Source organism: Tachysurus vachellii, chromosome 18 (assembly GCF_030014155.1).
Source record: "Tachysurus vachellii isolate PV-2020 chromosome 18, HZAU_Pvac_v1, whole genome shotgun sequence".
Classification (NCBI taxonomy): Eukaryota; Metazoa; Chordata; class Actinopteri; order Siluriformes; family Bagridae; genus Tachysurus; species Tachysurus vachellii.
The window spans coordinates 10,191,458-10,202,387 of NC_083477.1; the positions used below are offsets into that span (position 1 = coordinate 10,191,458).

The window sequence follows — 10,930 nt, forward strand, 5'->3', positions numbered from 1 at the left end:
GTAACGCCTATGAAGAAGCGTCACTTAGTTTTGAGTGTTTCCGGTTGCGGCGGCCATCACGATCCTGTCTTTTAGGAGGCTTGATCCTTGACGAGAAAGTAGGAACTGTAACGTATTCGTATCTTTACTAAAGATTATTTCACCTGTTTGTAAATCTTTATCGGTTTAGCTTTAATATTTGCTGTAAGTGAGACGTTTATCCCGCGTGTATGTTAGTAAATCTGAGCAGATTGTAAGTGTGACCTTGTGTTGGGTCGCTGCTGAGGGACCTTCACTTCACTGCTCACTTCTGCGTGTCTTTTTCAACATTAATATCGTTTATCTTTAACTTCTACACAGTTCTGTTTAGGGAACATGAAGCTATTCGTCTTTAAAAGTCTTCAAAAGTTGTCAAATCCTTAATCTAGGCATCCTGATTATGGTGAATTGAGTCTAGTGTAAAATACTGTTTCTGTATCATCATCATCATTTGTGTCTGTTTAATGTTATAAAGTGCAAATATGGGCTAAATTTGTGACTTATGCAAAAAATCATCTTTGTAGAATGTTATTTGTGATTAAATGACGTTTGTTTTGAAAATAAAAATGTTCCATTCTTTTGTTTTTTTCGTGACAGATTTTGAAAGATGGCTGGGCGACGTGCTGCGGTTAAGGCTATTGACTGGCTGGCCTTCGCTGAGAGGGTTCCACCTAACCAGAGAACCATGTTCAACAACCTGAAGACTCGCAGTGATGCCATCGCTGCTAAGTAAGTGCCAGGATAGTCCACTTTGTTGGAGGTTAGATGGACAGATTTCAGAAGTCAAGTGCACTTGATTGTTTACTGTATAATGTAGTCTCTCTCTCTCTCTCTCTCTCTCTCTCATATATATGTACATACATACACACACACACACACACACACACACACACACACACACACACAATCAATCATGGCCAAAAGTGTTGGCACCCCTGAACTATTTCTCACAGAAATGTATTGCAATTACACATGTTTTGTTATACACATGTTTATTTCCTTTGTGTGTTTTGAAACAACACAAAAACAAACCACAGGAAAAAGCAAATTTGACATAATTTCACACAAAACTACACACCCTTTGGAAAAAATAACTGACATCAATCACTTCCTGTAACCATCAATAAGCTTCTTACACCTTTCACCTGGAATTTTGGACCACTCTTCCTTTGCAAACTGCACCAGGTCTCTCATATTGGAAGGGTGCCTTTTCCCAACAGCAATTTTAAGATCTCTACACAGGTGTTCAATGGGATTTAGATCTGGCCTCATTGCTGGCCACTTCAGAACTCTCCAGCGCTTTGTTGCCATCCATTTCTGGGTTCTTTTTGAAGTATGTTTGGGGTCATTGTCCTGCTGGAAGACCCATTATTTCGGATGCAAACCCAGCTTTCTGACACTTGGTCCTACATTGTGACCCAAAATCCTCTGTTTATCCTCAGATTTTATGATGCCTTGCACACAGTCAAGGCACCCAATGCCACAGGCACCAAAATAACCCCAAAACATTTTTGAACCTCCACCATATTTGACTGTAGGTACTGTGTTCTTTTCATTCCGTTTTCAGTAAACAGTAGAATGATGTGCTTTACCAAAAAGCTCTATTTTGGTTTCATCTGTCCACAAGAAGTTTTCCCAGAAGGATTTTGGCTTACTCGTGTGCATTTTGGCAAACTGAAGTCTTGCTTTATGTCTCTGTGTCAGCAGTGGGGTCCTCCTGGGTCTCCTGCCATAGCGTTTCATTTTATTCAAATGTCGACGGATAGTTTGCGCTGACACTGATGCACCCTGAGCCTGCAGGACAGCTTGAATTTCTTTGGAACTTGTTTGGGGCTGCTCATCCACCATCCAGACTATCCTGCATTGCAACTTTTCATAAATTTTTCTCTTCCGTCCATGTCTAGGGAGATTAGCTACAGTGCCATGGGTTGCAAACTTCTTGATCATGTTGCGCACTGTGGACAAATAAACATCTAGATCTCTGGAGATGGACTTGTAACTTTGAGAGTGTTGATATTTTTCCACAATTTTGGTTCTCAAGTCCTCAGACGGTTCTCTTATCCTCTTTCTGTTCACCATGCTTTGTGTGTGCCATATATATACATACATACATATAAAAAACCAACAGTCACCTTAATTGTGTGTTCCTGATTGTCAGTTGTTTGCTAAACTGATTTCAGACTCGCCTCGCTGCCAGAGAAGCCGACCCCCATTGACTGGACCTATTACAGAAAGACGATAGCTAAAGCAGGCATGGTGGATGAGTTTGAAAAGAAGGTGCACTCTGTTTGTCCTTAACATGTCATTAGATGTGTATATATAATCTCTTAAGGCTGTTTGTTGATGTCTGACTGTCTCTATTTTTTTTTTCCTCCTTTCTTTCTTCTGGTAGTTTGCTGCTTTGACAGTTCCTGAGCCTGTGGACACCCAGACAGCTAAGATAAACACACAGGAGCAGGAGGCTGTAAGTGATGACTAAATGTATTTGCTGAATACAGAATTACACAGAATTTCAGAATTGCATTGCTCATGATGTTTGTCTTTTTCTTTGTCTTTGTTTCTTTCAGAACAAAAGTGCTGCAGCCTATATTGAAGCATCCAAGGCTCGTATTTCCCAGTATGAAAAAGAGGTAAACGTAGCTATTTTTTATTGTAACTATTGTAAATGTGTGTTCTTACTTTGCACTTAAGCATGAGTTGTGCAGGGCAACATGCTTTAATCAAATAAGAAGTGGCACGTAGGTTTAATTCTTCATCTGATTTGAAAAATTTGCTTCCACAAAGTTCCACAGCCAGTCATTTTAACAAAATCCGCTTTGATGACCTGAAGTGTGTGAATTTTAAAATAGACCAGCACTGGTGTTTTTGCCTTTCTCTTTAGTGTCTGTACAGCCTGTAAACTAGCTAACCGAAAGCACAAACAGCAGATCATTCTCTTTATGGGTCTATAACTTTTATATGCAGGCATATATTTTCAACTAGAACATTTAATTACACTGGAAGGACAGCTGCAGTGGTTTTTATCCTTGTTTTGTTGATCTGTTGAAACCACAGGAACCTGTCAGTGATACCATGGCAACAAGCAGTAAAGTAAAGCGGGTACTGCCCATTAGCGACATTGTAGTGATTTGAAAGGCATGTAATACCTCAGTGTTGAAATTTAATGATAGCAGAGATTCAGAAGGAAGTATTTTATTAGATATTTTTGTTTGTTTTTTCTCCCAGCCTGTATTCAAGATACATATGGTCAAATCTGATCATTTGATCTGATCTGTCATGTCTGGTTTGGGTAATAGTGACAGCAGACGTCTCAGCGTCTATGGCTTACACATAGTATTGGTCGTTTTTTTTTACTTGTTTCTACCATGATATGAGATGCCTGAAAACTACATTTTTCTTTGCTTTAGTGAAAGCAGCTGAAGACTACAGTTTATGTAAAAAACTGATCTGATCTCCTGTCAAGGATAGTCCAGTCCGCTACTCTTTTTCAATAACAATAATTCTGAAACTGCCTGTGTTGCATTTCTGCTCAACATTTTCCAAACTTACCAGAATTAACAGCAAATCCATAGCGTATGTAGCATAGCATAGCAGATTTAGATCTCAAAAAACAGTGTATATACATACACACTCCATTCTCTAATTCAGCTCCTGTCATGGATATTTAATTTCAGAAATAAATAGCATTAGGTCAATAACTGTTTATTCTCCTACTTTCCTGGCAGCTTGAGAAGTTCAGGAACATGATTCCCTTTGACCAGATGACCATTGAAGACCTCAATGAAGCTTTCCCTGAGACCAAGCTGGACAAGGAGAAACATCCATACTGGCCACACAAGCCTATTGCTGAATTGTAATTGTAAAGATCAATTGTTTATAAGTTAATAAAACATTAAATTCTGAATTCAATTGGTTCAGTGTGTAAAAATGTTGCCATGTTGAGTGCTTCAGTGCTGTTCTGTATCAGGCTAAACATAAAATAAATAGTTTAAGTTTTGATGGGATTTTCATTTATTTAACTGTTTAGCAGAATTGAATTGTACGAGGAAATCCTCATTATTCTGTGCATATATTCTGTACCTTTATCACATTTTAAAAAGAAATGTATTCAGTCATTTTATGTTTGATTGACCATTATGTTTTCTGATCATGGAAGTAGTTTATAAATCACTGACTATTTTCAGTGTGGACAGTTTTCCACAAGGGGGCGCTACTTGCACTGACTCTTATATTTTTTTTCTCTGCATTGGGACCAGCAGCACATTATGTTCCCTCTGGCAGTTTTAAGTAAAATGGCATGTTTGGTTTCTTTTACAAGGGAGATAGTATATTAAAACGCATGCAGAAAATTAAACATTAAGGCTATTAAAATCTGTCAAAATAAATATTTTATATAAAAGTGTAAAGATATGAAACCTGAAAAGTTACAAATCTGTAATTTGTATTAGATCAGGTTGGTGTATAAACAAACATTCTATATTTGGTGTACAAGTGCAAACTGTAATGAATCACTAGTAATCGATAAAATATTAACGATGAAAGGCTAATGAGGGGAGAAAAGCTTACAGCACCTGGTATTCCCAGGCGGTCTCCCATTCAAGTACTAACCAGGCCCGAGCTCGGGCGTTCTCAGGGTGGTGTGGCCGTAAGCGTGAGCACGTGTTTATACATCCCTATTTATCGAGGTCAGTCATCTGTGTCCTACATCGCTTATGAGACACTGTAATATAGTGTTGATATTTTTTTGTATATTAAACTAAATATACATTGTTGCAATGTATATTTTGTGTGGGTGTGTTGGGGGGGGGGGGTGTTAGGGGGGTTAGTGGAACGCCCGATCTCGTCCGATCTCGTCCGATCTGGTTAGTACTTGGATGGGAGACCGCCTGGGAATACCAGGTGCTGTAAGCTTTTTTTCCTGTTCATACTACGTAGCATAAATACATTATCAGAATCAGGTTTATTATCCATATAAAACTCTTATAGATTGGAAAATCTGAGTGTCTCAATGTAAATAGTAAATGCATTACTGTATAGTAGTAAATGAGCTTAGAAGGACAGGATAGGACTAGTTTTTATGCCATTTAAGATATCAGTAAATTGGGTTTTGTTAATTTAAAAATGCACCTTTAGTCAAATATCTATATTATTATGATGATGATGATGATGATGATGATGATGATGATGATGATGATGCTCATCAGTGGTAGTAAAAAATATATTTTTTATATATATTTTTTAATTGAAATTTTTTATATCTTCTTCTCCAGCAGGTGGTACTACTGAATAGGTCAGTGCCATAAAGTCAATCAATCCCTAAATGCAGGATGACTGGAAATTTTACTGGCTAGCAACTGTGTACTTTACATGGTCAGAGAGATTATAAAGCCAATTGTATTGTTTTGACCTTTTGTGAGTTCTCAATAAGTCAGCAGCTTTAGTAGGGTATCTAGACTCCAGACCTCAGGCTGCTGATAATATCTAACACAAGCGATACACAATTTTAAAACCATGTACAATAACCTTAGTAACTATGAGATTTTCAATCATTTCCCCCGCTCTGAAATTAAGGTTTGGCAGTTGTTTGCCTTAGACTGTAAATTATGTGACCAGGATGTCCACTTTGTGATTGAGCTGAATTTTCTAGGCTACATGCAATACTCATTTTCCAAACCCCAAGCACAAATCAGCAAGCAGAATCATCTTCTGTCTTCTTCACCACATGATTTCACATGTGACCATGTTGCCGGTCATTCTCCTTTTCCACTAGGAAAGGCTAGTAAGGAGGCTGTATAGGAACAAAAGGAGATTGAGATATGAATAGAGATGGCTGAACTGCTTGAGGTGCTGCTCACATGGACTGCCAGGTGGGAGCTGTCAGAAAAAAAAACAGGCTCTTTAAAGAGGATCGAAAATATAATTTAAAGCATTAAAGTAGGCAAACAACACACAGTGTAAAGGTTAAAAAAGCACCAGTGTCCACCAAATTAAACACATCCATCGGTTATTTTTATATTCCTACAATACTCAGGGAAATCTGATTAGTAGTATTTTTATAACATAACATGAAACATGATTTGAAAAAAGTCACTTTCCCAGAAATAGCAAGAATGTGTGTTGAAAATAATTAATAAATCCTTATTCTGATATGTTAAAAAGGTGTTGATTAACATTAGCTTTGACAACAGTGCTGGCTTAAAAGTAAATCACATATCGATAATAATGTGTTTGTTTTGTCAATATTTTATTGTTTCTATAGTAACAGAAAAGTGTGTCTGCTTCTGTTGCAAGACTGCAAGAGCAAATCCCTGCAATGCCACTGCTATTCATAGCCCGGAGAAAGACTGTCCGTGCTGTCTGGGTGGGAGGGATAGCATGTTCTCTCTGAATGTCAATCAGTCACAGTGATGCATGCCAATCATAGGCATCAGTAAGCTCATATATGTGGAAAACGGCACAGTACTTTCCTCTAAGTATGTAATACTTCCTCTGATGCAGCATGAGCAGCAGATCGAAAACTTGCTGCTCGCAGGCTTCACATGTCTCAGAGGAAGCAAGTGTTAGCCTTTACCTCGATGATATTTGTAGGATAATGGGTAGAAATTAGGGTGAAGGGATGAAAAGTAGTCTCCAATGTGGTAGAGTGCTGTTGTATAAAAAGAATGAAACACTACTGTATTATAATAGTATAAGAAAATAATAGAACTTTGTTGCGGTAACAGCATCATTCCACTTGCTGTTGACGTTTTCTTGTAACAGTACAACCAACCGTTTTCAAGTCTTTAATTCTGAAACTTAAAGATCATTCATACTGGTTTGGATTTGACTTCGAAATCCTATTTTGCATCACACAATTCTGTCCCAATAGAATACAGAATAATACATTTTGTGTTTCAAATAAAGCAAATGTCTTTGAAGTAGGGTTAAGGAATAAACACAGTTAAAATATTTTCATTTTAAATTGATGGAACAAATTTTATTGACAAATATTTAGTGAAAGAAAGATCCTGGAGTACAATTTACAGAAAAGTGTTCATTTATTTTTAGTTCATGCAAATGATTAATAAAGGAAAACAAATAAAGACTCACAATATATTGGTCCTAGACTAGGCTGTCCTAGAGAGAGAGAAAGAACTGTTTAAACAAGACATATAGATAGGTTTAATAATTACTGCCTGAGCCAATACCCATTTATTCACATGCTTAAGTCCTGTCCATTCCTAACTAATTCTCACATTCAGTCAACTGTGTTATAACTGTGCTGGGCAATATGACAATATTCTGTAATATCTATATTGTAAACATTTATGTCAAGTGTTTCAATGTTTTTGAATTGTTTTCTTCATGTTGTAGAAATTCAATGAAACCATTACCAAAGACACTGCTTTTTAATGCAATATCACTGCAAATCTATACCGTACCTTATAATACACATCATGTATCAGAGTATTGAGATATAGTTTCTTTTGTGATAATGCCAGTGCATCCATTGCTGCATTTAAAATTAAATGAAATGCCTTTTTATCTGCTTTCACATTAAAGATTCTGGGGTGAAAATCCTCTGGCGGTGTGCTCTGTGATTACAGAATTTATGCCAGTGCACATGCTTTGAAATTGTTTGGCAGGACACTGTGTCTCTGAGATAGGGTTTTGGCAGGATTAATATTTTATGCTTCAGTCTTTTTCAGTGGTAAAATAATCATTATGTATTGTTTCACATCACTTTAAAAACATGGCTGCCTTAAAATCGCACAGTTTTGTATCTGGTTATAAGGAACTGAAGGCTTCACCACACACCGGTTTTAACTGATAGTAAACATGGACTATGATGAAACCACCATCATGTGCTTCCCATCAGCCTCCCCACTAGTCATCATCATGACAAGCAGCTCTTCTGTGCAAAGAAGAAAGCAACGATTGTCCCTGTCATCCTCCCTCACTCAGCGGGACGAGGTCAGAGGGTGTCAGATCAAGATTTGCTTTTAATGAAACGAAGAATCCAGGAGTGGCCTTGCAGTGCATTTGTTCCAGGTCCCTTCATAGTTTAGATGCATATCACAGGCTGTGCATCTGTAATCCCTCTGGTTTCATTTTGGGAGAGGCAGAGCTGTGGCACAGCATAAATAAGACAATATTAGTATTCTGTGTGCTAAATCCAATCTTTCAAAAGAACCAGACTTGCAGTTTTATGAACAGAAGAATGAATACTTGCTTGTGTCCTTCAGTGACCAGGTGCATTACTTATTTAAAGCACACACCTGCAGACACACACACATATATATACTGTTCTTTCTTTTTGCTCACTCACATTTACAAGAGCATGCCCACCCACACTCTTAATAATGCTCAGTTACATTTGGCAAATGAAACTACACACATTGAACTAAAAGCTTATGCCTTTTTCTAGTGTACTTTTTCTGGGTTCTGTATCAGGTATTGCAATCTCACCAAAGCAACCCTTCGTCGTGGCCACCTGCCAGTCTGAAAGGTTGCTGCAGAATAAAGGCTGTCTATCCAGGTGGAATACTCAATCATGTGCAGTGGCATGTGCTGGGTATTCCGTTCCCCCCCTGCAGTTGCACTCTCTCTACTGCTTATGGGTCATGCCACTTAATATATAAACTCTGTCAGCTGTCAGGTTTGCTATGTTTTGGACCAGACAGAGGCTAATTCATCAAGTCTTTCTGTGAAACCACACTCAATCATCTACCACGTGAAACCACACTCAATCAGTGTGTGCTTTGACAATACCCAATCTGAGCTGTAAATGTCCCTATTCAGTTACATAACACTACCACTCTAAATTCTTATATTTTCCTCTTTGTTCTGTGCCTATTGAAATGGTCCAGGTTCAGAACTCTGTTTCATTGCACTGATACAGTCAGACATTCAATTCTCTAATCTGTTGAAGATGATGTCAGTAATGTGGTCAAGGGCACTAATAATTTGATAACCCACACAGATTAATGAACATCATGTCCAAGCTTAACCAAAGTATCTCTGCATCAGATTCTAGTATGGCTCTGTTTTAGCAAACATTTCCCTTTTGCCAAACAGAAGAGATCAGGGAATTCAATAAGGAGAAAAGAAGATAGAAGAGTAGTGGGCATTTGTTTTAGGACACAAGCCAAGAGCCTGTGGATTGTAAATTAACTGCAGCATGAGAAAACAAGTCTGTCATTGACAGTAATGAGCTTTACCACACAAATCACCATAATTTAACAGGCAACGGTTTCCTGCATGGAAATAATCACTCTGGATAGTTTGTGTTCTGCAGAAAAGTCTGGCTCTGTTCCAGTTTCACTGTGGAATTGATGCGGCTGGTTTGCCCGCACTACAGACAGAAGATGATGGTAGTCATTATCTCAGTTATTACTTGATTTGTTAAACGAAAATTACTAAACCAGCAAAGCACTAATATCTACCTATGCATTTGCTGAGTGAAAAACAAATTGAACATTGTAGAAGCCTTGAAATGACAGACAAGCACAGGCACATTATTCAGAATATCTTAACAGGATACACAGCTCTGTCTGCAACTTGTCCGTAGCCATCAGCATTACAATTAAATAGAATAGAATCTTTTTGACATAAGATTTCATTACCCGAGAGCCCTATCCTCAGATGTTGAGGCATCCTTTAAAGCATTTAACATTAAACCCAGTGTAGTGTGTACCTAAGATACAGATGTTTAGGTGCCTTTCAACAAGAGAAGAATGTTGTAAAAGGAATGTTTGCCTAGACGTTCTTGATGAGGTGTTTGGGGGGGGGGGGGGAACAAATAAGAATCAATGAAGTAAAGCTGAAGAGAAAGAAACCAATTGCATGATGGCAAAACTACAGGAACCTAGTACTGTACCATTTTAAATACACTATTACATTCATAGTCTTTCCCCAATTTGATGCTGTTTTGTTTATGTGTGTGCAAAAACTGCTTTTGCTGCAGCAACAGTGTACGTGTTGTGAATTTCTTGTAATTTTGTCATGGTGACAGGTACGTCAATACGTTACCTAGATAAAAAGGACCAAGGGACCTCATTATTCAAATTTCAAGGGAATTTATTTAATAAAACAATAACAACAACCACAATAAAGTAGTCACACAGAGTGCTCCTTAGCAATCTAATTAAGTCCCATAGTCATCGGTACATGTGCTTTTCACAAACTTGTTGGCACTAGTCTGAATCGGCTTCACTGGAAAATTGGATAAGAGACATCTCAACTAAGCTGATGTGCTGTAGGCCACAGAATATCAGGTAGACCTAACGCTCAAACTAAAGGAAATGGATAGAACTGTGATATTAGCTTTAACATTAGATTAATATATTTACAGTTGCCCTTAGAAAACAATGTCAATGTCAAAGCCAAATATCAGTAACGGAATATCCTGTAACCGACTCAGCTTTGGGATTTTATTTAAAATCATTTATATGGAAGTGTCAAGAAATTTTACAGTACAGTATATAGTGTTATAGATCTATTTAGTTTATCTTCTCACTAGATTGTAGCTTCGTTTTTTGGGTTAAAACGTTAGGTTTATTGATCACTGATCATTCCTTGATCATTCAATGCGACCAGAAAGGTTCATGTGAGTTACAGGACCTCACAGTTTAGTGTTAACTTCATATGTAATTCATAAAAGCTTGAAGTCTTGATGATTCTAATGTGTCGGATAAATACTACATGTGTTTGTAAAGAAGGCCATGCTTAAGATTTTATCACCGGTCTGTGCATGTGCTCGTTTGAACATGCGCAGTGCAGGTGTATGAAGCCAACTGCGTGCTATCATAAAAGATAGTAGCCAAGTAGAGGAAAAACTTCGATATCTCTAGGCATTATTGCGGCGTACTATATTGTAAAGTAGTATGGGGCTTGAAAGGTAGCGTGGCTTCAGCGGTCAGTTCTGATTGGC

At 37.8% G+C, this 10,930-nt stretch overlaps 1 protein-coding gene across 2 annotated transcripts; it reads left to right on the forward strand.

The window, feature by feature from the left end:
- atp5pd (ATP synthase peripheral stalk subunit d) lies at nt 1–3,927 on the forward strand. Of its 2 annotated transcripts, none has more exons than XM_060892981.1 (6): nt 1–107; nt 616–747; nt 2,199–2,295; nt 2,411–2,482; nt 2,586–2,648; nt 3,744–3,927. In XM_060892981.1, the coding sequence occupies exons 2-6, from the start codon at nt 626–628 to the stop codon at nt 3,873–3,875; spliced, it is 486 nt and encodes a 161-aa protein (XP_060748964.1). In that variant the 5' UTR covers nt 1–107; nt 616–625; the 3' UTR covers nt 3,876–3,927. The 2 variants fall into 2 exon arrangements, with proteins under 2 accessions (XP_060748964.1, XP_060748963.1); XM_060892980.1 differs by having other exon boundaries at nt 1–98.
- Nucleotides 3,928–10,930: the final 7,003 nt, after the last annotated feature.

Coding starts and splice junctions, on each gene's coding strand:
- atp5pd (XM_060892981.1), top strand. CDS start 626: ATGGCTGGGCGACGTGCTGCGGTTAAGGCTATTGACTGGCTGGCCTTC. Junction 748..2,198: donor AGTGATGCCATCGCTGCTAA/GTAAGTGCCAGG, acceptor AACTGATTTCAG/ACTCGCCTCGCTGCCAGAGA. Junction 2,296..2,410: donor TGGATGAGTTTGAAAAGAAG/GTGCACTCTGTT, acceptor TTCTTCTGGTAG/TTTGCTGCTTTGACAGTTCC.